We start from the raw sequence: 23509 nt of genomic DNA, 5'->3' as shown, positions 1-23509 counted from the left end.
AGGGGCGTGGGAAAGCCGAAAAGGGGCTGGGTTTCATGCCTTTCCCGGTAGAGAGCTGCGGAGTTAGACTTGGAGGGGTCTGGGGGCTGCCCAGGAAGGAAGGGTTGACCATTCCTGGACGGCTGGCGGCTGTGAGGCATGGCACAGAGACGGCGCGTGGCGGGGTTACCTCGACCTCTACAGCCCTGGACGGCCGGGCCCGCCTGCGACAGTCAGAAGTCGGCAGCGGGACAGCAGGGAGCGGAGGCAGAAGCCCCGCCCCGCCCCGGCCCAGCCCGACCCACTCACTCAGGAGGAAGCATCGACGCTCGGGGCAGGGTGGGCAGGAGCGCTTCCTGCGGCTGTCCCAGAGTTACGGCTCCTGCCAGCCCTCGTCTGAGCGGCTCAGCAACCTGAGCGAAGGCAGCGCGGAGCCGTCCAACCCCAGAGCGCCGGGTCGCGTCCGAGCGCTTACCTCTGCGCCGCGGTGCCGGCGTCCAGGATGCCTGCGCCCTGCATCCAGGAGCGCACCGAGCCCAGGCCGGTAGGCAGCAGCGGTTCTTCCTTCAGGTTCAGCCCGCCGCGGGGCAGAGCGTCCTGCGCAGGGAACATAAGGGCACGCGGTGGGTGGGCGCCCCCACCTCCGGGGACCCGCGCGCACTGAGGCTGCGGGCGTCTCAGTTCCCCCGGACCCGACGGCACCGGACGCCTCTGAGAGCGCAGCTCCGCGCTGAGTCCCGGCGGTACAGTGCGCACTAGCCTCTGGGGCGCTCCCTCGGAGGAAGCGGGTCCACGAGCGCCAGCGCTGTCCCCTCCCCTCCCGGGGCGCGGGGCGGGGAGATGGAGGGATTCCCCCGCGGCCTGAGCGCTGGCGGGCGTACTGCGAACGCGGCGGGGAGGGCGGGAGCGCAGCCGGCACCCGGTCCGCACCGAGGCGCCCCAGAGGCGCGCTCTGGTGGCTGCCCAGGGCCGCGGTCGTCGGAGGGGGGGGGGCCCGAGCGCCCCGGGAGCTGCCTCCGGCGAGGAGGGGGCGCGGGGCTGCCCGCCCTCTCCCCCTCGCCGCCCCCACCGCCCGCCAGCCCGCCCGCCCGCGGCGCCGGCGCGGGGCGCTGATTACCATCCGGGAGGCGGAGGCTGCGGGCGCGGAGCTCGGCGGCGGCGGCAGCGGAGGCAGCGGAGGCAGCAGCAGCAGCAGCCGCGCGTCCCGGGGAAAGGCAGGGGCAGTGGCGGGCCAGCAGACCCCGCCGCCGCCGCCGGCGCCCCGCGTGCCCCGGCGCCCCGGCCCTGCCGCAGCCCCGGGCGGCAGCACCTGGAGCAGCAGGAGCAGCAGCCCGGCCGACTCCCCCCGGGGCCCGGCTCCCGCGCCGCCCCGCCGCGGCCGCCGCCGCCCGCCGCTCCCCAGGGCCTGGCCGCGGGCCCGGGCCATCCCGCCGCCGCCACCGACGCTCCCGGGGGAGCGGGAGCCGAAGGGAGGGCGCGCGGGCGGGCGGAGGGATGGCGGGAGCGGGCGGGCCCAGGGGACGGGGGGCCGGGGGAGACGGGGGCGGGGCGGCGCGGCCGGCCGAGGGGCGGCCGGGGACGTGACATCATCGGGGGAGGAGCGGCGGGGCCCGGGCCGCCGCGGCGGGGCGGACCCTGATGAGTCGGTCGCTGGGGCTGGGGGCTGCGGCCTGGCCGAGGTTTGGGGAAGGACAGGAGGGACCTGCGTGGCCAGGGCAGCCCGGGCAGGGGGCAGACGGCGTTGTGCGGCCGGGCAGCCTGGTCGGAGGCGGAGGAGCCCGCCACGCGGCGCCCAGAGACCGCCACCGCCTCAGGGTCGCCCCAGGACGCTGTCCTGGTTTCCCAGCCTCTCTCCCTCACCCAAGTACCCGCGGTTTTCCACGCCGACGTCCCCGTCCTGTTCTTGCTGCTCATTTTGACGCCTTCGAGCGTTGGCTTTTGATGTTCTTGGCTCGCCCGGCTGTCCTCCCCGCGTTTCCCTGGCGAACTTGACCTCGGTTTAACCTCAGCCCAGGGCGCAGACCTCCGTCTCTTAGACTGGGCCCCAGGGACACTGAGCCGAGTCCTTGTTTCCGCCGCCCCCCCTCGCGCGCCCGCACCGTCCCTGTTACCTAAACCTAAAGCATTTAAAAACAAACAAACAAAAAACCCAACCTGTGCCTTTCAGAAACCTCTTGCTTTTTATTGCGAGTTGGATACTTAGGGCTTGGAGTTAGGACTCAGAGCCGACTCACTCCCTCTTTCCCCTCAGCCGAGAATCTTCCCTCTCAAATTTCATTCTTTTTTTTATCAGTTCCTGGCCCAGAACTCACCTTGCCCCTCTCCCCCTCCCCTCCGTTCTGGTTCTGTCCTGGCTGGGCTTGGCACAAGCCCAGAATGAGTCTGACCCTTTCCTGCAGAACAGCATGGCGGTGGCCTGCCCTGACTGCTCTGTCATTCTCAGACACCCCTTCAATGTCACCTTCCTGTCTCAATGACTCCCATCCTCTTCTTTGGGGGGTGGGGGCCCCCAAGTGTGCAGTTAGGGGTCCACCTTGCACGGTCCCAGATGAGGGACACTGCTGGGCCTCCTACCACTCCAGAGGTGCCCCTTCCACTCCTCTTGACCTCTGCCCTCTGCAGCATCCCCCCCCCCTCCACACCCCCCTCCCCATCTCCTGTAGAGCCTGTCACTCCCTCCCAGGTAAGATGATCAGTGGTGAGTCTCTCCTTGAGGTGAGTTCTTATGCCAGTCTCTTTCTCCATCTTACCGGGCTCTCTAAATCCTTGCTCCTCCCAGGGTGGTCCCTGGACTCACAGCATCGGCATTACATGGGAGCTTGTCGGAAATGCAGAATCTTAGGCCCTGCCCTTCTGAATCAGAGCCTGGTTTCAACGAGATCCCAGGTGATCTGTGTACACATCACCCGTGACCAGCGTTGCTCCAGGGAAGCCCTCCAAATCTGTTGCCCACGTACATCGCTCCCCTCTCCAACCTTCAAACCTGCCTCTGGCGTTGACATGTCTAGCAGACACCCTACCTCGTACTTAATGGAGAGGCTACAGAGAATGCCAGTCCGTGCTGGCCCAGGCAGAGGCTGACCCCGGGCCACCAGCGCAGAGCCTCTGACCTCATCCTCCCTGTCCTGTTATGGACATGCGTGCTCACATCCATGGGAAAGGGTCCTTGTCATATGCCCAGTGCTGGAGGCTACGTGAAAACTAAAACATAGGCTCTGCCCTCAGGGGCACCGCAGTGTGGTGGCGGGACACTTGTGCATGCTCAGTGTCACTCCTGAGTGAGCCGCGCTGCTAAAGACGCATGGGCAAGGACAGGGACCAGCGCAGGAGGGCCCGAGCTTGAGAAGGGGCGCAGGGAGTCTGGGGCAGGAAGACCAGCATGTGTGAGACCAGGAGGGCTGGAGGAGTGGGTCTGCTGCACTTGCTTCAGAATGGCAACTGTTGGCCCCGGGAGCCCCATGCCTGTGTCTGGGGCATCATGGCGAGGAGCTTGGAGTTCTTCCCGCAGGCCTGGCCTGCACACGGTATTTTTAAAATTGGCAGAACTCTCTCCCATCCCGCCCTCTCTCTCTCTCTCTTTTTTTTTTATCTCCAGAAAGGGATGCAACACCTTGGTTGAGAAACAGATCCCAAGTGGTGCAGGCTGCAGACATTGGGCCGTAGCGCCCCCTGGAGGTTCCAGAGTGTCAGGTGGGTACTTGGATCCATTTCCCGCTCAAGCACCCTGATGGAAATTAAAATAGAGGACAGGGGGGGGGAAAGAAAGTTAAAGCATGCATTAAATATGGCTGTTCAAATAGTTCCATGAAGAAAACAAAAAGTGACCAGGGCCACCCAGAGGTCTCCTGGTGGGCATGCCCAGCTCTTAGCCTTTCTCCCTGTGGACTCCTGAAATCTCTTCCGTGCCTTAAAACCTGCCCTACAGGTGTTTTCTCTTCTGCCTTCGGGTCTACCCTAGTCCCCGCGCCTGGGCTGAGTTAGTATTCCATCTTGAATAATGACACCGTGGCAGCTGCGATGGCGGGTGCTTTGGCAGGGAAGTTGAGATGCCATCTTCAGTCTCTGGGCCGGAGCAAAGGCTGCAGGTCCCCTCGATATTCCCTGCTGTTCACACCCCTGCCAATCGCAACCATCGCAAAGACAACCAGTCTGAATCCCCCCTGGAGGAAGGTGGAGGGAACCGCTTTTCCGGGTGCAGCATGATCTTGCCTAGGCTGGCCTCCTTGTTCACCTCCCAGCTTGAAGGGCGGGCCCAGGACCTGCTAACCTAGAGCTGTCACTGAACCAAGTGCTGTCGCCGAGGGTGGCCCCTTAGCTACCTGCAGGCACTGGCAGGAAGTCTGAAATAAAAGTATATGTATTCAAATGCAAGTAAAAGTTTATTTAGAAAGTCACAGAGGTAGGAAAAACAAATAGCAGAGGTAAAAGAAGGGTCCTTGGAGTTTAGGAGAAAGAAAGTAAGAGTATTGCCTTTTCTTTTTTTTTTTTTTGGACAGGGACATGGGGGGGCAAAGATAAGGACAGACAGACAGGAAGGGAGAGAGATGAGAAGCATCAATTCTTCATTGAGGCACCTTAGTTGTTCATTGATTGCTTTCTCATATGTGCCTTGACCCGGGGGGGGGGGAGGCTACAGCAGACCGAGTGACCCCTTGCTCAAGCCAGCGACCCTGTGCTCAAGCGAATGAGCCCGCACTCAAGCTAGCAACCTCGGGGTTTCGAACTTGGGTCCTCTGTGTTCCAGTCCGATGCTCTATCCACTGCACCACCACCTGGTCAGGCAAGAGTATGGGCCCTGAAGGGAGAAAGTGGGAGGAAAGGTATGGCGTATGTTCTAGAGAGAGAGCACGTCTGAAGAAAGAAGGGGTAGGGAAAGACACAGGCAAGAGAGAGAGAGAGAGAGAGAGAGAGAGCAGAGGGAACCATCATCTCTGAGGTAAAGCAGGGGAGGGCAGAGGCTGAGGGGAGTGGAGGGGCCGGTGGCAGGGAACCGTTGTTCACCTTGTCCTGGGTGAAGTGGGGAGAGCCCCTGGCGGAAGCGATTCTCCGGAAGGCTAAGCTTCCGGGACCCTCCTCCATACAGGCGCCTTCCAAGGCCCCTCAAGAGCTCCTTGAGACGTGTGTCCCCACGGTGATGCAGTAAGTAGCTGTGCATTCATAGTGCTTCAATATGTTTTATAAAGTACTCAAAATGTATTTTTCTTAAAAAGCCATCCCTCCACCACTGTATAAGCTTTAAGACCCCCCCCCCAACCTACACCTTCCAGGAGGACCTGGAGTCGGGTAGGAAGAGTTCAAATAAGAGACAATAATGAGCCTGACCTATGGTGGCGCAGTGGATAAAGCGTCGACCTGGAAATGCTGAGGTCGCTGGTTCAAAACCCTGGGCTTGCCTGATCAAGGCACATATGGGAGTTGATGCTTCCAGCTTCTCCCCCCTTCTCTCTCTCTGTCTCTTCTTCTCCTCTCTCTCTAAAAAAAGAATAAATTAAAAAAAAAGAGAGAGACAATAACGACCTAAATTGAGGCAGACTGGGGGACCGAGAGCTACCAGTGAAGGGTTATCGCCCACCGGCCGGCAGCTCTAGCAGGTTGGGGACTTTTGTTTCTTTTCTTTTGCATCCATAGTGTCCAGAGCAGTGCCGAGCACACACAGATTGATGGGACTAGTGCTTATCGGAGTCGTGCTCGGCATGCCCAGTAACAACGGGCGGCGGTGCCCCGGGCCCGCGGCAGTTTGCCTTGGCCAGCGACTGGCCCTACACACTCTGGGCTGAACGTGGACGAACACGCACATGAGGACGCCACCCCGCCCGCCACTGTGGTTAATCTGACCATCAGAGGCTGGGGCCAACCCTGTTCAGTCTGCCTCACACAGAATTTAAATTAATTCAGGGTGCTATCCGTAGAACTGCAGGCGGGGACATCAAGGCCAGCCTGAAATGTCGACTTCAACCTTGCCACCCGGGGTCCCACACTCAGTCACCTGTGACTAAGTCCCGAGGGGTTCAGCACATCTCACTTCAGAAAGCCAGGGTATCGTCGAAGGCCAGGTTATTATCTATTACAATTCCCAAAAGTGAGTTTTAGACTAATCCGCGGATGTTTCACTCCATTGTCAATAACTCGAGGAGAAAGCGGATGGGCCAGCATGCACCTGCCCACCCTAATGGCGAGACATTCCACGACTCGCAGGTTATATACACTCTGAAGGGTCACACAGAAATAGACGCATGTCCCTCCAGTTCAAGATTCGGTGTTAGAGCGGATTGGCATCACCGTTACACTGGTTTGGTTAAGTCACGTGGGCAGCGTTACCACATAGAGTCACCCCCTCCATTGCTGTGTGTGAACTGAGGCCACTCGGTGACAGGAGAAGTATGTGCATTTGTACCGGTCAGATCGAAACAAGGTTGTGCTGGACGGTGTATTTGTACAACTATGGCTGGGGGGAGCTTCCATGTTCAGGACCTCCCGTTGATGGCAAAGGGCACGAAGAGTTTAGGAAGGACCCTGACCCCATGAGTCTTTCTGTTCCCATAGCATGAGGACAGGGGGACAGACCCAGAGGGCTCAGGTTGCCAAGAGAAGCTGGACTCAGACGAACGTGGTGACGGCTTTGTTGGCTGCCGTGTTGGGTCCAGGGGACACAGAGGACTCTAAGCAGCCCTCTTCTTGCCCGTGCTGGCATCCGAGGTGTCCTCTCACCAGACTGCCACAGCCAGGAAAGCAGTGCGTCCCACACCAGTAGCTCTCATTCATTTTTTTTACTAGTCTTTCTCTACCCATACCCTGGCCTTTCTTCTGGACGGGCCAGCTAGGAGCGAGACAGAACGGACAAAATGTCCAGAGACCCACTGTCTCTCCCGCCTTGGCCTGTGTGGCCCAGTGGAGGGGGACTTGGCACGCAGTGTACTCACCTGAATGGTGACCACTTTTAGGAACTGTGTGAACTCATCAGGTGACTCCAGGTGGTAAAGCAGAATTGCATTTGTGCCCCCTCCCCCCAGGACCCCTTTTTCCAGGCTGACCTTTTAGAGCAGGGGTCCCCAAACTACGGCCCGCGGGCTGCATGCGGCCCCCCAAGGCCATTTATCCGGCCCCCACTGCACTTCTGGAAGGGGCACCGGTGGTCAGTGAGAGGAGCATAGTTCCCATTGAAATACTGGTCAGTTTGTTGATTTAAATTTACTTGTTCTTTATTTTAAATATTGTATTTGTTCCCGTTTTGTTTTTTTACTTTAAAATAAGATATGTGCAGTGTGCATAGGGATTTGTTCATAGTTTTTTTTTATAGTCCGGCCCTCCAACGGTCTGAGGGACAGTGAACTGGCCCCCTGTGTAAAAAGTTTGGGGACCCCTGTTTTAGAGGGTGCACCAACTGGGCTGGCCTGTGGTGGTGGTTGGGGGAGGGCAGCACCGTGCCCAGAATCAAAAGTGCCAAATCTTCAAAATAGGTCTCTGTAACCTTCCATCCTTTCGTCCTGATAACTACCCCGGAAATGGTTGAGAGGAGGTGATTCTTGTCCGGGGGCCGCTGCATTCACTGCCCGCACTGCCCACACCGAGGTGTGTGGATCTAAAGGAGATGGGGGGGTGGTGGTTAGAAACTTCTTGGGTTTACATTTGGAGAAGGCATTCCAGAGCTCTAGGAGGTGGGATGCCCTCAGGTGAGAGGAGAGCACGGCATGGCCCTCGAACACCTGACCCTTGGCTCACAGCTGGGCGGCTTTGGCAACAAAGTTCGCGTCATTATCAGACTGTAGATCAGCGGTTCTCAACCTGTGGGTCGCGACCCCGGCAGGGGTTGAACGACCAAAACACAGGGGTCACCTAAAGCCATGGGAAAATACATATTTATTATACAATACATTTTTTTTTTTGTATTTTTCTGAAGCTAGAAACGGGGAAAGACAGTCAGACAGACTCCCGCGTGCACCCAACCGGGATCCACCCGGCACACCCACCAGGGGGAGACGCTCTGCCCACCAGGGGGCGATGTGCCACAACCAGAGCCACTCTAGCGCCTGGGGCAGAGGCCAAGGAGCCATCCCCAGCACCCGGGCCATCTTTGCTCCAATGGAGCCTTGGCTGCGGGAGGGGAAGAGAGAGACAGAGAGGAAGGAGAGGGGGAGGGGTGGAGAAGCAGATGGGCGCCTCTCCTGTGTGCCCTGGCCGGGAATCGAACCCGGGACTTCTGCACGCCAGGCCAACACTCTCCACTGAGCCAACCGGCCAGGGCTATCCAATACATTTTTAAATAAAATATGTATTTCTGATGGCTTTAGGCGAACCCCTGTGTTTTGGTTGTTCGACCCCTGCTGGGGTCGCGACCCACAGGTTGAGAACCACTGCTGTAGATGGTCTGAAAAGTCAAAAGCTGGACGTGGCTTAGTTACAAGAGGCACAGTGGTATGGCTGGAGTCTCCTGGTCAGACCAGACTAGCAACACTGTGACCCTAAAATGTGCTCTCAGCGGCGAGGCACCAAAGACAGCCCAGAGAGGGGAGGCGAAGGTCTGAGGTAGTCAGTTATGCGGGAGCAGGCGGTAGCAACTCCTGAGCAGTGCGACCTCTTTCCTGTAAGACTTTTGGGAGGTGTCACAAGTCTGGCGTGTGGCAGTGGCTCCACAGCGTCAACATACAGTTTTCTCCTTTGTGCCCAGTCTGGGATGATAGGTGTGTGGCCGTGCGTGGTGTGACGACCCAGGCAGTGGGGTGGCTGCAGAGGCAGCGCAGGCTGGACCCACAGCTTGATTCCAGCTGGGCTTATCAGATGCCCTTACCGTGAACCTCTCCATGAATGACCCAGGCTGTCTGGCAGCTGAATTTGTTTCCACAGTTTGCAGCTCCAAAGAAGAATGTCCTTTTTTATTTTTTATTTTTGAAAAAAAATTATTTATTTTTAGAGAAGGGAGAGAACGAGAGAGAGAGAGAGAGAGAGAGAGAGAGAGAAGGGGGAGGAGCAGGAAGCATCAACTCCTATATGTGTCTTCACCAGGCAAGCCCAGGGTTTTGAACCGGTGACCTCAGCATTCCAGGTTGACACTTTATCCACTGTGCCACCAAAGGTCAGGTGAAGAATGTCTTTAATCTGCCAATCTTGCAGACAAGGCAGCTAAGCCACTGACAACAGCACAAGAGGTGGTAAAAATGTACCAAGCTTCCTCGGGGAAGGTGTCGGCCAGGACTCCGAGCACCAGCTTGAGTTCTGCTCTGTTGAGCAGAATGACCACGCCTGCGTGTTAAATTCTGCATAGCTGGTACTGAGGTTGAACGTGGACACCGTTTCGGTGTCAGCATAGCCAAACCACCAGCACTTCGGGGACCCTCTGTGAATTGAGGGCCCCATCGAGCTAGCAGCTTTGCTTCAGGTGATAAAGTGAGGAATTAAGTTTTCCCCAAAGGCACTGCTGCCACTCTTCTCGTAAAACCCAGACCATGTGAGGGCGAGGGCGGCTGTGCTCTTGAATACAACATTTGACTAGGAAGGCCTTTTGTGCCCTTCCCTGATAACGACCAAATCCAAGTTGGTTTGAATCATCCCCAAATAGGAACGTCAGGTTGGAGAGTCACAGGGCCCCTGCGTGTAACAGAACAGGTACTTGGGGAGGGAGGGTGTACTTGGTGGCTGTGTCCGGCAGGTGGCGCTGTGGTGCCGAGAATGGCCTCGGTAATTGGAGCCATTTGAGACTATTTTCTCGGGGTCTTGTTTCTCTTCTTGGAAGCCTGTCTGGTTTCTTATCCCGGGGAGTGGGGGTGGGGGAATCACCTCTGTACACACAGCAGTCTGACACTTCAATGTTTACAGTACAAGCCTGGGCACACATCAGTACCAGTGAATACTTACAGCGGTGGCAGCCCCAGTGACAGTATTGTACATTGAATTGGCCCAAAGGTCCCATCTACAGGGCCACTTTAATTTCTCTTTCCCGCTGAGAACTTCGCTCAAAGCCCATCAGTTGAAACGGGGTGATTTTTTTAAAACCCTAATGGGAAAACAAGGAGTTTAGTGAGTGTGAATCAGGAGCTATGGCAACAGCTACAGAGCATGCTATTCCAGAAGGGAGGGCAGGGCGTGCTGGGAGGTGGGAGAGGCTAACCCACGAGGTGCAGCAGCCTTTTCATTTTCTTGTGGCCTCTAGCTTCAGAGTTGGTACACCACCGCCTTCTCCCGCTGGGCTTCCAGTGTCAGTATAGGGTTAGCACCAGCCCAGGACCATTATGGCCACCCTCCCCATTTCCACTGCATTCCTTGGTGCTTTTAGTCGCCCCTGCCTGCATCCAGCAACAGGACTGGGTAAAATGGCGAGACAGGGGTGCTTGGGTCCTACAGAGTTATAAACAGGTGAAGCCTTCGCCTCCATGGAAACGCCCAGCATGCTCCACTTTTTCTTTAAAGCAGTTGAGAGTGGAATAGCGTTGGGGGAGGGGGGGGAGCACAGAAGGAGAGGGTAGATCTGTGCAAGTCAGCAAGACATTTGTTCCGTTTGGGTTTGAATGGCTTCTTGTGGGGCTCAACCAAATAAAGTGGCAACGTTTTTAAAGGTTCGCCTAAAGCTCTGTTTCAAACACCCTGGCCGATACCGTTCTATTTCAATTTTCAGGACCCTTTGATTCAGCAGTCACATCTGCATTGCCTTTTGGGTGGGGCTGTGGGGCTTGCTGCCCCATTGTCACAGTATCCCTTCCCCCTCTGGCACGGACAGGTCAGCAGGAAGTGCCATTGAAGGGTTAGGGGCCTCTGCCCTGCGCTGTTTTGGGTAGGTGAGGTATGCAAGTTACAGAGAACTTAGCTAGTGGTTCTTAAGTTCCAAGGTGATACCATCTGAGGGAACCCGTTAAATATGCATTTTTCTTTTTTTTTTTTAAAGATTTTATTTATTTTAGGGAAGAGAGAGAGAGAGAGAAGGGGGGAGGAGCAGGAAGCATCAACTCCCATATGTGCCTTGACCAGGCAAGTCCAGGGTTTTGAACCAGCGACCTCAGCGTTCCAGGTAAATCCTTTATCCACTGCACCACCACAGGTCAGGCAAATATGCATTTTTCTGGGGCCCCAATCCTTTGATTTGAATTCAGCAAGCCTGGGGGGGGGAGGCGACGACTCATAAGTCTGAATTTTAAACAAGTGCCCATGGTCCACATGGACAAGGTGATCCAAAATCATACTTCCCAGAACACTGGCTTAGACAAATCCTCTTGTCATCTTGTTTTTTGGCATACCACTTGTAAGCAGCATGTGACTAGACTTTTACAAATCAGGCTGAAATGCCCCTTTAGTCACACTTAGCATGCTTAAAGTAAATTCTGTCTCCATTTACAGCCCTGCTCAGGAGAGTTTAGGTCTGGGATACACTCTTAGAGAAACAACCGTCAGAACAAAGAACAAGACCACGCAGGAAAAAACGAGGAAACTTAATGCCAGAAGACTGAGGGAGGAAACCAGACCCACACAACTCCCTCCATGGACCGTGTGGTGTTCATTCATGCCTTCAGTGCCGGCCGTATGAATGAATGCTCAGCAAGTAATGGTTTAAAAAGTAACAAACAGGTAGACACACAAAAAACGGTAAGATAGATTCCCCGGCATCGTGTCTGAACTTGTTAGTCAATTCAGGTCTCTGTCTGATGAACAGAAACTCATATTCTTCTTTAATATTATTCGGAGGTTCCCACACAAATTAAATATGGTGACCGATAATAAAGCAATAGGCGACGTGGCCGTGTGTCCCGTCAACCTCCAGGGGAAGTAAGCAGAAGAGGATGACCGCGAAGGAAGGAGACGAGTGGGCAAAGGTGGGCAAAGATGCCGGTTGGAGGAAGAGTGACTGATTTCGGGTCTTAGGACAGACCGGAAGTCAGGGGGCCGAGCCGCGCGGGCTACTGACGTCACTCCCCTCGCGACTTCCGGCGGACAACATGGCGGCTCTTAACTGTGCCCGCTGGCTGACCCGAGTGAGGCCCGGGAGCAGGCCGGGCTGGGGGCGGCGGGCGGCCGGTGGGGTCTTACCGGGCTCACTGCAGTATTCCGGGTCTGGGGGTTCCGGACCAGACCTCACAAGGCTTGTGTGTCTGTCGCAGGCACTGGTCGCCGCCCCGAACCCCGGGGCATGGAGGGGCTTGGGTACCTCGGCCGTGGCGCAGGCCACCGCGCGGGTCCAGGTAAGCGCGAGTCCCTCTCGGGGCTCGTCCCTCACCCCGTCGCCCCTTATCTCCTCCTCCCCTGCCCCGCTCCCCGCCCCCACCTCAGCTCTAGTTCTGATGGCCCCAGGCGCAGGCCGAGGACGTGAGGGTGGAGGGTGCCTTTCCCGTGACGATGCTGCCGGGAGACGGCGTGGGGCCTGAACTGATGCATGCTGTCAAGGAGGTGTTCAAGGCGAGTGGCCGGGGGCGGGGGACCAGCCGGCAGGGACGGTGGGGTGGGGTGGGGTGGAAAGAACTTACTCCATCCTGACCTTGTGATTTTGGGGACGTGACCCTCAAGGCTGCCTGTGTCCCGGTGGAGTTCAAGGAGCATTACTTGAGCGAGGTGCAGAATATGGCTTCGGAGGAGAAGCTGGAACAAGTTCTGAGTTCCATGAAGGAAAACAAGGTGGCCATCATTGGTATGTGTGCCCCCTTGCCCACGTGTCATTTAAAAATCAAACGAACAGGCCTGACCTGTGGTGGCGCAGTGGATAAAGCGTCGACCTGGAAATGCTGAGGTCGCCGGTTCAAAACCCTGGGCTTGCCTGGTCAAGGCACATATGGGAGTTGATGCTTCCAGCTCCTCCCCCCTGACTCTCTCTCCTCTCTCTGTCTCTGTCTCCCCCTCTCTCTCCTCTCTAAAATGAAGAAATAAAATAAAAATTAAAAAAAAAACCAAAAAACCTTACACCAGCAAAAATTAAAAAAAAAAAAAAAATCAAACGAACAAATGTTCATTAAGCTGCTTCTCTCCGCGGGTAACTAGTACAGGAACTCCCCTGACCTCCTGCCAGGTTCATGGCCATGTGTTCCCTCCCGTTGGGAACACTGGGAGTTGAGGGAGCATATGAGTTGTTTATGCCGGAAGGCTGCAAGCGTTCAGAGTCTGTCCTGGGGCCACACCATGGGTCATCAAGTCTCGTTAACTGTGTTTCTAGAATGCCACTTCTGGTCTCCTCTTTGCTGTCTTCCCGCTCTGTATCAAGTCTCGTTAACTGAGTTTCTGGAATGCCACTTCTGGTCTCTTTGCTGTCTTCCCGCTCTTCCCTACTTGAATCTCCTCTTCGAAATGTTGGCTTCCAGTTCTGCCCCCTGACAGTCTATCTTCTACAACTCTTCTGTTGGGAAGACCAGCATGACTCACGCCATTCCTTCTGCCCAGAGTGTTCTGAGTCCTCGGCTGTTGTGACCAGTTATCACACACCTGGCAGCTTAAAGTAACAGGAACTTACTCTTTCAGAGTTCTGGAGGCCAGACTTCCAGAGTTAAGGTGTTGGCAGGGCTCTCTCTCCGAAGGCTTAGGGGACAACCCTTCCTTGGCTCGGCCAGCGGCCAGTGGCCCCTGGCAGCCCTTGGCATGATGCCCTAGCTCACAGATGCATCGCTCCAGTCTCTGCCACTGTCTTCACATGGCTTTCTCCTGTCTGTCTGTTTCTCCTTTTCTTGCATAAGGGCTTGTCAGTGGATTTTGAGCCCACCCTAATCCAGGTTGATTTCATCTCAAGATCCCTAACTTAATGATATCTGCAAACATTGTTTTCCTAAGTAAGGTCACATTTAACAGGTTCTGATGGCTGAGGCACAGACAGATCGTTTTAGGGGTTACTGATCGACTATACTCAGTTCAGTAAGGTCTGGCTGAAGTGCCAGCTGTTCAGGGACGTTTCCTGGTATTACCAGAGGGAATTTTTTTTGTTTTTTGTTTTTTATTTTTCTGAAGTGAAAAACGGGGGCAGCTGACAGACTCCCACATGCACCCGGATCCACCCAGCATGCCCACCAGGGGATGATGCTCTGCCCATCTGGGCTGTTGCTCCATTGCAACCGGAGCCATTCTAGCGCCGGAGGCGGAGGCCAAAGTTGAGCCGTCCTCAGCGCCCGGGCCAACTTTGCTCCAATGGAGCCTTGGCTGTGGGAGGGGAAGAGAGAGACAGAGAGGAAGGAGAGGGAGAAGCTGGCCAGGGCCACCAGAGGGAATTTGTTTGTTTCTGTGTATGTCTAATACCTCTTGTGGGTCTTTATTTTTTAAAATTTTATTTATTGATTTCAGTGAGAGAGGACAGAGAGAGAGAAAGAAAAACAGGAACATTCCTGTATGGGCCCTGACCAGGAATTGAACTGGCCACCTCCGAGTTTCCAGATGGTGTTCTAACCAACCAAGTTATCTGGCAAGGGCTTTTTATTTATTTTTTAATTATTATTTTTTAATCGTTCTTTTTATTCTGTCTTCCACATTGCGTTGTTTGCAACATTGTTAGCTCCTTGACAGTTTTGTGATGTGTTTTTGGTTGATATCACTAGTACTTTATATATTCAATAATTGTTGATTTGAAAACAATGTCAAGTAGGTAGACACAGAAACATCAAGAAGGTCACAGATCCCCTAGCATTGTTTCTCAACAGATTCAACCCAGGCTCTTTGATAACATGGAAAAAACTTCTGTCTTCTTTTTAGGTTTTTTTTAGATTTCAACATAAATATGGTAACGGAAAATAAAACTGTAGACAAAATGTTTTTGGTTTTAACTGCATTATTTTCCTTTGTCCCTTCCTTCTAGAGGAGTTTAAGGGTCCCTGATTTGGGAGTGGGAGATGGGAGTGTGGGTTGCACTGTCACTGAAGGTGCTGGACACTGATTTGGCTTGGTTTGCACCTGACATTTACCCCTCCTGCAACTCTTGTTTATGCAGGAAAGATCCACACCCCGATGGAGTATAAGGGGGAACTAGCCTCCTATGATATGCGGCTGAGGTAGGTGTGGATGAGGGGGCGTGGAGCAGAAGGGTACAGGGGCACCAGGCACACTGCTGATGGCTCTGCCCCACTCCCAGGCGTAAGTTGGATTTGTTTGCCAATGTGGTCCATGTGAAGTCACTTCCTGGGTACAAGACTCGACACAACAATCTAGATCTGGTGATCATTCGAGAACAGACAGAAGGGGAGTACAGCTCTCTGGAACATGAGGTGAGGCTCTAGAAATTGGGAGGGCCAGGTGGAAGGTGAGAGAGGGTAACTCCTTCCTTTTTGTTCTGGTGCCACTCAGCTGTTTGTATCTCTTACCCAGAGTGCGAAGGGCGTGATTGAGTGTTTGAAGATCGTCACACGAACCAAATCTCAGCGGATTGCAAAGTTTGCCTTCGACTACGCCACTAAGAAGGGGCGGGGCAAGGTCACCGCTGTCCACAAGGCCAACATCATGTGAGGGACACGGCTTTACCTGGGGCGTTTCTGGGAGGGTAGTCCCCTGCACTCTTGGCTGAACCCCTTTCCTTTACCCATGGACAGGAAACTTGGGGATGGGTTGTTCCTGCAGTGCTGTGAGGAGGTTGCTGAACTGTACCCCAAGATCAAGTTTGAGACCATGATCATAGACAACTGCTGCATGCAGGTGAGGCCCTCTCCGTGCCCGCCCGAGTGCTGAGGGAGGCTGGGGGGTGGGGCTCACATCTCTTCTTCATGCCCTCACTTCCCCCCGCCAGCTGGTGCAGAATCCTTACCAGTTTGATGTGCTGGTGATGCCCAATCTCTACGGGAACATTATCGACAACCTGGCTGCTGGCCTGGTTGGGGGAGCTGGTGTGGTGCCCGGGGAGAGCTACAGCGCGGAGTACGCGGTATTTGAGATGGTGCGTGTGGCCCTCTTCTCTGCCCTCCTGCCCCTGGGTCCTCCTGTCAGCTTCCCCCAGGCCTCTTCTCAGCGTCCTGGCTCAGCCTCCCTCCCTCCCCCGTCTGAATTTCTGCATGCCGTCTGCACCTCATGACTCGGGCCTGCCCTCTCCACAGGGCGCCCGGCACCCGTTTGCCCAGGCTGTGGGCAGGAATATTGCCAACCCCACAGCCATGCTGCTGTCGGCCTCCAACATGCTGCGGCACCTCAAGTAGGTGGTGGGGGCTGGGGAGGAGGCCGGGTGCTGTGAGGGGAGCACGGGCGGGGAAACGGTGCCTGAGGAGGGGGTGGGGAACCTCAGTGTCCTCCTGTCCACACTTACAGCCTCGAGTATCACTCCAACATGATCGCAGAGGCAGTGAAGAAGGTGATCAAAGTTGGCAAGGTGAGCTAGCAAGGCTGTGGGGTCCCAGGCTCAGCATGCTCTCTGGGCACCCTGCACCAGGGCTCCTTTCCTTCCAGCCCCCAGAACACCTGCCTGTGGTCCTGCCGGCCCTCAGGGCTGCTCTCCACCTCCTCCCCTCTGCCGTGTCATCTTCTCCACCTTTGCCTCATACTCCCCACCGCCAGTCCCTTTTCTGCTCCGTCCATTGGCTCTTGTACGGGGCATCTTAGTGCTGAACTTGCACCTCTGGGGGGGGTGGGGCACAGGGGACGGAGGAACCGAGGGAGACAGCGGGCAGGATGAGGCCTGGGTGTAAGTCACCTTCTCCACTCTGGAATCCTGTCCTCATTTGCATTCCCTGCCATTCTTTTCCTCCCTGCCAGGCATCTTCATCCTGTCCCCAGTCTCTGCGTTACCTGTCTTCCTTCCTGCTCAGCCTCCCATTCATTCTGTCCAGGCTGCAGCATAGCTCTAGTAGTGGCTCGGGCCTGAGTGGACAAGTCCACACTTTCTGAACCTGGCCGCCTCCTTGCATCTCTGCTGCACTGTCTTCCTGGCCTCCCGTTCCCATCACACTGCCCTGCCCCCCTTCATGGGCTCTCTTCTCTTCTTCCCCACGGCTCTTGCCGGTGGTGGCTGTAGGTGCGGACACGAGACATGGGCGGCTACAGCACCACCACCGACTTCATCAAGTCTGTCATCGGCCACCTGCACCCCTATGGGGGCTAGAGCCCTTTATTCCCTCCAACCTCCCGAGGACCATACTACCTACACCTCCCTTCAGTGCAGTGGACCAGAGAAGAGCCCTTAAACCTCTAGAGCATAACTGCCTGGGCAGAGCCTAGGTTGTCCTGGGGCCAGCTTCCTCAGGGGACTGTGTCCTATTGGGGAGCGGAGAGGGAGGGTTAGGGCTGGGCCCAGGCCACTGGGATGATGCCAGTTCTCCTCCACAGGTTCGAACTCCTGACATGGGTGGCTATGCCACCTGCCGAGACTTCACTGGTGCGGTCATTGATGCCCTGTCATAACACATCCATGTAAAGATGGCCAATAAAAACATGTATCGGCTCTGGTGGGTGTGACTTTATTGGGGTACTGGGGAGGGGTTTCTGGTGGCCACGCCCCACTGGGTCCCACCCTTTGTCCTTTCTACTCCTGGGATGGCTTCCGGAGCCTTTTCTTCTTCTTGGCGCTGCTGCTCTTGCTGCAGAAGGTAGTGCCCTCTTCAGGTCCGCTGCTGAGGGGCTCCTCCTTCAGAGACACTTTCCTCTTTTTCTTGGGAACACTCCTGTTTCCTGCTGCTTCCGGGTCACTGACGGCTTCCTCTCTGGGGAACGATCTCTTCTTGGGATGACTGCTGCCACAACTCGTCTCGATATCACTGTTAACCAGCTCCTCCTTGGAAAAGGATTTCTTTTTCTTGGGTTTGGGTAAAGAGACAGGTGGGTCTTCCATTCCATTCTCCTGGGGAACCACCTGGAGCTTTTTCTTTTTCTTCTTGGGTTTTTCGTTCATCTCCTAAAGGGGTAGGCGGGCATGAAACAGCATCATCGCTCACTGTGTGGATGCCCCCACCTGGTCACAGCTCCAGTGCTGGCGTGGGGCAGGAAGACTGGCAGGAATGCCGTTAAGTGGCCCAGTGTTTCTGGGATGGCCTACTGCATGGCTAGAACACTGGATGCCGTCCCAAAGGGGACCCCACTTACAAAGTAGGGGAAAATGTAATTATCTAAACCATTTAAATAACTTAAAGAGGAAAAACCCACCATGCTGGCCACCAAAGAACCATCATGCCAAGTTCCAGAGGGCACCCTGAAATACTAGTTCACACACTGGGCACTATGAAAACCCCAGGGAGGATTCTAAGCTGGCATGTTGGGAGACCTCCCTGCCCCTGCCCCTGCCCCCACCCCCACTGTGGAGCGCTACCACGTCCAGACACACAGCCGAGAATAACAGCAGGAATTCACACTACCCCCGGCGGGCGACTCCTGGGAGGCAGCCGAGGACAGAACACGCTGGCCCAGACCGGTGTGTACAACCAGCCCTCTGGGCTCTTGCACATGCTCTCTCAGCACCTATCGCCTTCCTACAGAATCAAGAGGCAGTTTCAGATGTTTCAGTCCGAAGGCCCGGACTCCAGACCAGGGCTTGGAGGTCACAATCCTGTGTCCTGCTGTTGGAAAGCCTACAACTCGGGTCGGGACGTGCGCTGTGGTCTGACCCGCCTACTGACCTCGCACTCCTCCGGCGTGCTGCTGCTGTTCTCGGGGGACGCGAGGGCCAGCGCCGCCAGCCGCCGCTTCTCCTTCTTCAGGCGCTTCTTCTCCTGCTTCTCCAGCTTCCGGGTGATCTCTGCGGCCGCCTCCTCCGCCTGGCCGGGGACAAGCACTGAGCAGGCGCCGGAGACCTCGGGCCCTCCGGCTCTCCCCCGGCTCTATCGGATCAGGCTCATTAAATCAGTTTCTTCTGCCTCCACGCGACAAGGTCAGGCCAGGCCAGGCTCATCACCTCCGACAGCCGGCGGTGCTTCCGCCCCCAGCACGCTCAGCCCCGACTGACCTGAACCATCGCCTCCTTCATGACCTCCAGGTTCTTTCGTGGAATCTCTCCCGTCTCGTAGAACGACAGCCGCTCCTCCACTTGTTCTCGAAGCTTCTCCCCGAATATACTGGTAGGGATCTCTGGACATGAATGTGTGGGGGTAAACAGAGCCTGTCAGCGCCTCCAGGGACAGAAGACTCTCCACCCCCAGCTTCTCCTCAGCTCACTCAGACCCAGAAGTCTCAACACTCACTAGGTGAACTGCTGTTGACGAAAAATGTTACCATCACTGTGGGAGCTGAGGGACCCCCCGGCCCCCCTCCCAATGCTCCCCTCCCCATACCCGAGAAGCAGTCAATCCGGGAGGCGATGCTGCACTTGTTGGCCAGGTAGCGGGAGATGCGGCCTTTGTTCTTGGCGGCTGCTCGGCCGATGAAGGTGGAGTGGAAAATGAGTCCGTACTTTGGGGTGTTGCCCCTTGTCTTCAGGGCTCTGGGAGAAGGATAGTCAGTGGGAGTGGCTGAGACCAGACATTTCAACCCAAGTAGCCAAGGTAGTTTCTCCCCTGTCCCCCCGTTTCCAGAGCGAGCCTCAGGCTGGGCCGGTCTCGACCCCGCTGCGCGTCAACCCACAGCTCCCAGAGGCAGAGGGAAGGCATCCCATGTCGCTGACCTGGAAACTTGGTCCCTTTGCCGGGCCCTGGGAATCACTCAGACACCAGGACTGGCCATCACGCCCATCGCAGAGGCCTGGATGGGTCAGGATGCCCTGGTCAGCCATCACTGTGATCCCCCAATAAGCAGCGGGCACCAGAAGCGGCACCTGAGCACGGGCAGGTGCCCTCCCTGGTACCTGAACAGGGCCTTTTCAGCCCCAAGGATCTGCACTGTGGAGGCGGGGTACTTGGCCAGGTTGGTGAGGCTGCCAGCATGAGCAATGAGACGTGCGCCCACCTGGAGGAGGAGTCGGGAATTAGTCACAGAAGCTGGACTCACCAGCCCGCCAACAGCACAGACACACACTTCTTATTCCCCCCTGTGTTTCCCAGGACGCACCGCTTCCCCAATCAGGGCCGACAGGCTGGGGGCCACTTGGCTCATCTTGGACCGCAGGTATGTGTGCAGGCTCTGGCGGTACTCGGACAAAGACACCACGCGGCTGGAGAAGCTCTCGATGTTGATCAGGTCGATGGCCGAGATGTCCATGCCTGAAGGACACGGGTATGAATGCAGGAGCCGGACTTTAGAGCCCCGCCCCTTACTCTGGCTGCCAGCCCCTTTACTGACCCATGGAGGACCGCGAGGCATCCAGAATGGCCTTGGCCTTGGCCCCGTCCATCGTCAGCTCCTCCAGCTTCTCTAACTTCTCCTCGTTCAGTTCCCTCCGGTTCCCAATGAACTGCGCAAGGCGGCAGTACGTGGCATTGTCATTGACAATCTTCACCAGCTCGGGGAAGTGATAGCCGTACCATTCCCTGCAAAGAGGCACGATCACTCCCGGGCCCAGCTGCCCCAGCTCAAATAGAAGCTACTCACCACATCTACTCTGCCTGGAGGAAGTAAAAACAAGCCCGATCTCAAGCCTCCCGAACCCCATGTCCCCCCATTCACAATACAGACCAGGCAAAGGGCCAGGGCTGAGGTGTACATGGGTGGGTTTACTCTGCCTCCTCTTTCTGTACAGTCAGTGTAAGAACACAGCCTGCGGTAAGCACTGGGAGGCCCCGCCCCAGGCCCCCCCCGCCCCCCCCCACAACGCTCCACCCACAGCAGCCAGTCCTCATCTCAAGATTCAAAACTGGCTAAACCACAGGCCACAGACCCTGTTCTGCACTTTACCTGACCCGCATGGAGAAAGTATTGATGTCTTTATCCAGTTGGTCCAGGAGGCTAATGGACTGTATAATCATATTGTCCACCCGGTTCACATTAAACTTAACTTTGGCACGAGAATAGCTGTGCCCCAGCCCCAGCTGGGCTTTACAAGCAGACAAGTCCGTCAGCCCCTTGACCAGGTTGTGGAAGTGCAGGCGAACCCCTGCAGGAGAGTAAGGCTGTGAGCAAGGAAAGGCTCTGGGCTACCTCCAGCACCCACGGGCACCAGCCAGGCAGGCCAGTTTCCCAGAGGCAACTTCAGACACCCTAATATGTCTCCAGAACCCTCCCCAGCGAGGCCAAGAATGGCATGAATGCTAATAGATGGCAGTCTCACCTCGAAGAATCTCAGCTATCACGCCCCCAGTCTGGCAGTTGTACCCTAACTCCTCTTGTATAGCAGCACCAATCTTGGGGTCCCCAACCCCCAAGAGTACTTTCTTCTTTTTGGATGGCAGGTGAGTCTCCAAGAGCAGGCGGAGGTCCTCATGGACAATACCTCAGGACAAACAAAAAAACAAGACAGAGCTCCCACTAACAGACTGAAGGATGCTTAAATCATAGGAGATCCAAGGGCTGACCGAGGGACAGACACTGGTCCAGCCGAGCTGCTGGGACAGTGTGCCTAGACCCCTCCCTTCAGGCTCTGCTCAGAGACATGGAGACATCAGTAATCACACTCAGGGGATTGACAGACACGAGTCATCACTGCAAAGCCCGCGGCAAAGTCGGGAGGAACAGCACTCGGATCCAGAAGCCCAAGTGTGAACCGCCTAACTGAAAGCTCACAACATACCCTGGAGCACTAAGAAAATACCCGATTTGCCTTCTGGGAACCAAATCTTTCTCGGTTTTTTAATTATCAAAATTGCCCTTTCCCATAAACTGCACCAAGTAGCAGAGGTCCCGGGTTAGCACTGAACCAGTCCCCCACGCCGGATTTCATTTACAAATATCACTATCACTAGTTCCCAGAGGGAAGCCCGCATGCTGGACTGTGCTCTAAATGTAACAACCTACCACACCCCGAAGACCTTGAGCTCCGAGAAAACCGTTCTAAACTCCACTCTGTACACATCGACCACCACCCGGAACTGATCAGACGTAGGCTCTATCAGATTTATATCTTCCTGACACACCTGGGGGTGGCCTACTCACCTTCCGACACAGCGTTGGCATTTTCCAAGGCGACCTGGGAGGAGGCGAAGGGACAGAAGGCCACGAGACGGACGATGTTGTGGAACTTCCCCAGGTTGAGGACGCACTCCTCCACCTGGTGGGGGGGGGGGAGAAAGCGGATGAATGTCTTCCTTCCCTCGCTCTTGCCTCTAGGGCGCAGTAAAGCAGCGGTTCGCAGCCCTGGGCACGCCTCAGAACCGACTGAACGCTGAATGGACCTATCACGGGGCCCAAAATCCCAGTTCTGCTTCCTCCGTTAGGGGGTGGAGTACGGGAGGGTTCTCCATGGTCCTGACGCGATTCCAATTACGAACGCAGCCAAGGGGCCCCCTCCGCTCGGGCGCGTTAGGGCCCAGCGCACACCCCGAACACGCGCGGCCGGCCACGTGGGAGCGCGCGGTGCATGTCGGTGCCGGGGCGTCCGCGAGCCCCCCGCGGCCACCCACCTGCGGCTGCAGCAGGCTGATCTCCTCCACCTCCTTCAGCGCCAGCAGCGCGTAGCCGACCGCGTGCTCGAACAGCACGTGCAGCAGCACCTGAAGAAGGAACCCGGGCGCCAGCGTCAGCGCGCTCTCCGCGATCGCCCGGCCCCGTTCCCACGGCAGGCCCCCGGCGCCCGCCAACGCTCCGGCCCGAACCGAGGCCCGAACCGCGGCCTGGGCCTCGCCTGAACCACGCAATCACTCCTCACCATGGCGCCCGCTGCCGGCCCGGCTCGCAATGCGGCGAGCGGGCTCTGGCGCGCGGAACTGGGCTCTGGAGGCCACGCCCCTCGAGTCGCCGGCCAATCAGAGGCCGGGGACGGTACCTTCCGGGCCTGCGGAGGGGTCCGCGGCGTCGTTCTCTCCCGGCAGGCCGCGGGGGAGGCGCGAGCGCGGGTGGGCGGAGCGTTTCCGGCCTCTGCTGCGGCGTGGGCGGGCGCGGTTGCCCGGGACGCGCGGGCCGGGGCGAGTGCTGCAGCCCGCAAAACGGGTTGGAGAAACGCTTTTCCTGGTAATAGTGCAGGCTCGCGTGGGCTCATCATATACATGGCGGGCCGCGGAGCTGGCGAGATCCGCAGAGGAGGCCCTGCGCGCGCTGCGAGGACCACCCCCACGCGGGGAACTGTTGCCGAGCCCGCTGGCCGCAGCGCCGGTGGTCTCGGGCCCCGGACGCCTCCCAGCGCTCCGGGACCCCTTTGTACCCGCCTTCCACCAGGGGCCGACCCTCCCGGGAGCCCCGTGGGCCGTGCGCCCTCTTCGCTTCCCCTGGGGACGGAAGCGGGGCCTGCGCGTGCTGGCGCAGACCCTGACGAAACGGCACTCCTGGTGGCTGGTTTTGTGCTTTTAAATCGCATTTTATGTATTTATCTTTTAAGAATGAGGATGGCAGGCGGTAAAGTAGAAAGGAAGGACTATCCCACCTTTTCCTAGCTTGGGCTCTCGTTCCCGTTGAGGGGCAACCAGCTCCTTCTGCGGGAACGCGTGTCGCTTACCCTGTCGGAGGGCCCTTTGATCTTAACACCCAGTTCTCCCCCAGGAACCCGAGCTGCTCCCTTGTGCACGGGTTTTGCTTTATTACTTTTGCTTCAGTAGTTAATATTAAAACTTGGTTATCCTGAAGTAGTATATAAGCTGAAAATTTTAAAAAAATTTTAAGGATTAAAAAAAATTACTTTCTGGTCCTAGTTGGTTTGCCCAGTGGGTAGAGATCAGCA

At 56.6% G+C, this 23509-nt stretch overlaps 3 protein-coding genes, 1 long non-coding RNA gene and 5 other non-coding genes across 13 annotated transcripts in view; 2 read left to right on the top strand and 7 right to left on the bottom strand.

The window, feature by feature from the left end:
* The window catches only part of EBF4 (EBF family member 4), a 43995-nt gene extending 42532 nt beyond the window's left edge, over window positions 1-1463 (bottom strand). For all 3 annotated transcript variants that reach the window (XR_010726176.1, XM_066236510.1, XM_066236512.1), the window contains exons 1-2: window positions 1097-1463; window positions 455-576 (exon numbers count right to left, since the gene is read on the bottom strand). Coding sequence is in view for 2 of the 3 variants with exons in the window: in XM_066236510.1 (XP_066092607.1) it covers window positions 455-576; window positions 1097-1405 (431 nt within the window). In the remaining variant the exon portion in view is untranslated. The remainder of the gene's footprint in view (window positions 1-454; window positions 577-1096) is intronic.
* Window positions 1464-10878: 9415 nt separating this feature from the next.
* LOC136307606 (uncharacterized) lies at window positions 10879-11764 on the top strand. The gene is made up of 3 exons (XR_010725963.1): window positions 10879-10975; window positions 11302-11529; window positions 11647-11764. It is a non-coding gene; the product is annotated as an uncharacterized lncRNA (long non-coding RNA).
* A 71-nt stretch (window positions 11765-11835) lies between these two features.
* On the top strand, window positions 11836-17284 carry IDH3B (isocitrate dehydrogenase (NAD(+)) 3 non-catalytic subunit beta). Of its 3 annotated transcripts, none has more exons than XM_066234060.1 (12): window positions 11836-11933; window positions 12060-12140; window positions 12250-12354; window positions 12463-12583; window positions 14855-14915; window positions 14996-15128; window positions 15229-15362; window positions 15450-15552; window positions 15644-15790; window positions 15948-16042; window positions 16156-16216; window positions 17170-17284. In XM_066234060.1, the coding sequence occupies exons 1-12, from the start codon at window positions 11898-11900 to the stop codon at window positions 17242-17244; spliced, it is 1152 nt and encodes a 383-aa protein (XP_066090157.1). In that variant the 5' UTR covers window positions 11836-11897; the 3' UTR covers window positions 17245-17284. The 3 variants fall into 3 exon arrangements, with proteins under 3 accessions (XP_066090157.1, XP_066090155.1, XP_066090154.1); XM_066234058.1 differs by having other exon boundaries at window positions 16859-17284; XM_066234057.1 differs by lacking the exon at window positions 17170-17284 and adding an exon at window positions 16600-16833.
* NOP56 (NOP56 ribonucleoprotein) lies at window positions 17285-22620 on the bottom strand. The gene is made up of 12 exons (XM_066234056.1): window positions 22505-22620; window positions 22260-22349; window positions 21793-21907; window positions 20972-21133; window positions 20599-20797; window positions 20047-20234; window positions 19816-19967; window positions 19613-19713; window positions 19104-19252; window positions 18779-18900; window positions 18453-18590; window positions 17285-17734 (listed from the first exon to the last, which is right to left on the bottom strand). The coding sequence occupies exons 1-12, from the start codon at window positions 22505-22507 to the stop codon at window positions 17366-17368; spliced, it is 1788 nt and encodes a 595-aa protein (XP_066090153.1). The 5' UTR covers window positions 22508-22620; the 3' UTR covers window positions 17285-17365.
* Window positions 18659-18732, bottom strand: LOC136309798 (small nucleolar RNA SNORD57). Its single transcript, XR_010726440.1, has one exon. It is a non-coding gene; the product is annotated as a small nucleolar RNA SNORD57 (small nucleolar RNA).
* On the bottom strand, window positions 18984-19055 carry LOC136309799 (small nucleolar RNA SNORD56). Its single transcript, XR_010726441.1, has one exon. It is a non-coding gene; the product is annotated as a small nucleolar RNA SNORD56 (small nucleolar RNA).
* LOC136309862 (small nucleolar RNA SNORD86) lies at window positions 19465-19550 on the bottom strand. The gene has a single exon (XR_010726492.1). It is a non-coding gene; the product is annotated as a small nucleolar RNA SNORD86 (small nucleolar RNA).
* LOC136309836 (small nucleolar RNA SNORA51) lies at window positions 20353-20483 on the bottom strand. The gene has a single exon (XR_010726467.1). It is a non-coding gene; the product is annotated as a small nucleolar RNA SNORA51 (small nucleolar RNA).
* Window positions 21281-21348, bottom strand: LOC136309864 (small nucleolar RNA SNORD110). Its single transcript, XR_010726494.1, has one exon. It is a non-coding gene; the product is annotated as a small nucleolar RNA SNORD110 (small nucleolar RNA).
* Window positions 22621-23509: the final 889 nt, after the last annotated feature.

This window comes from Saccopteryx bilineata, chromosome 6 (genome assembly GCF_036850765.1).
Source record: "Saccopteryx bilineata isolate mSacBil1 chromosome 6, mSacBil1_pri_phased_curated, whole genome shotgun sequence".
Classification (NCBI taxonomy): Eukaryota; Metazoa; Chordata; class Mammalia; order Chiroptera; family Emballonuridae; genus Saccopteryx; species Saccopteryx bilineata.
This window is presented reverse-complemented; position numbering and strand designations above follow the sequence as displayed.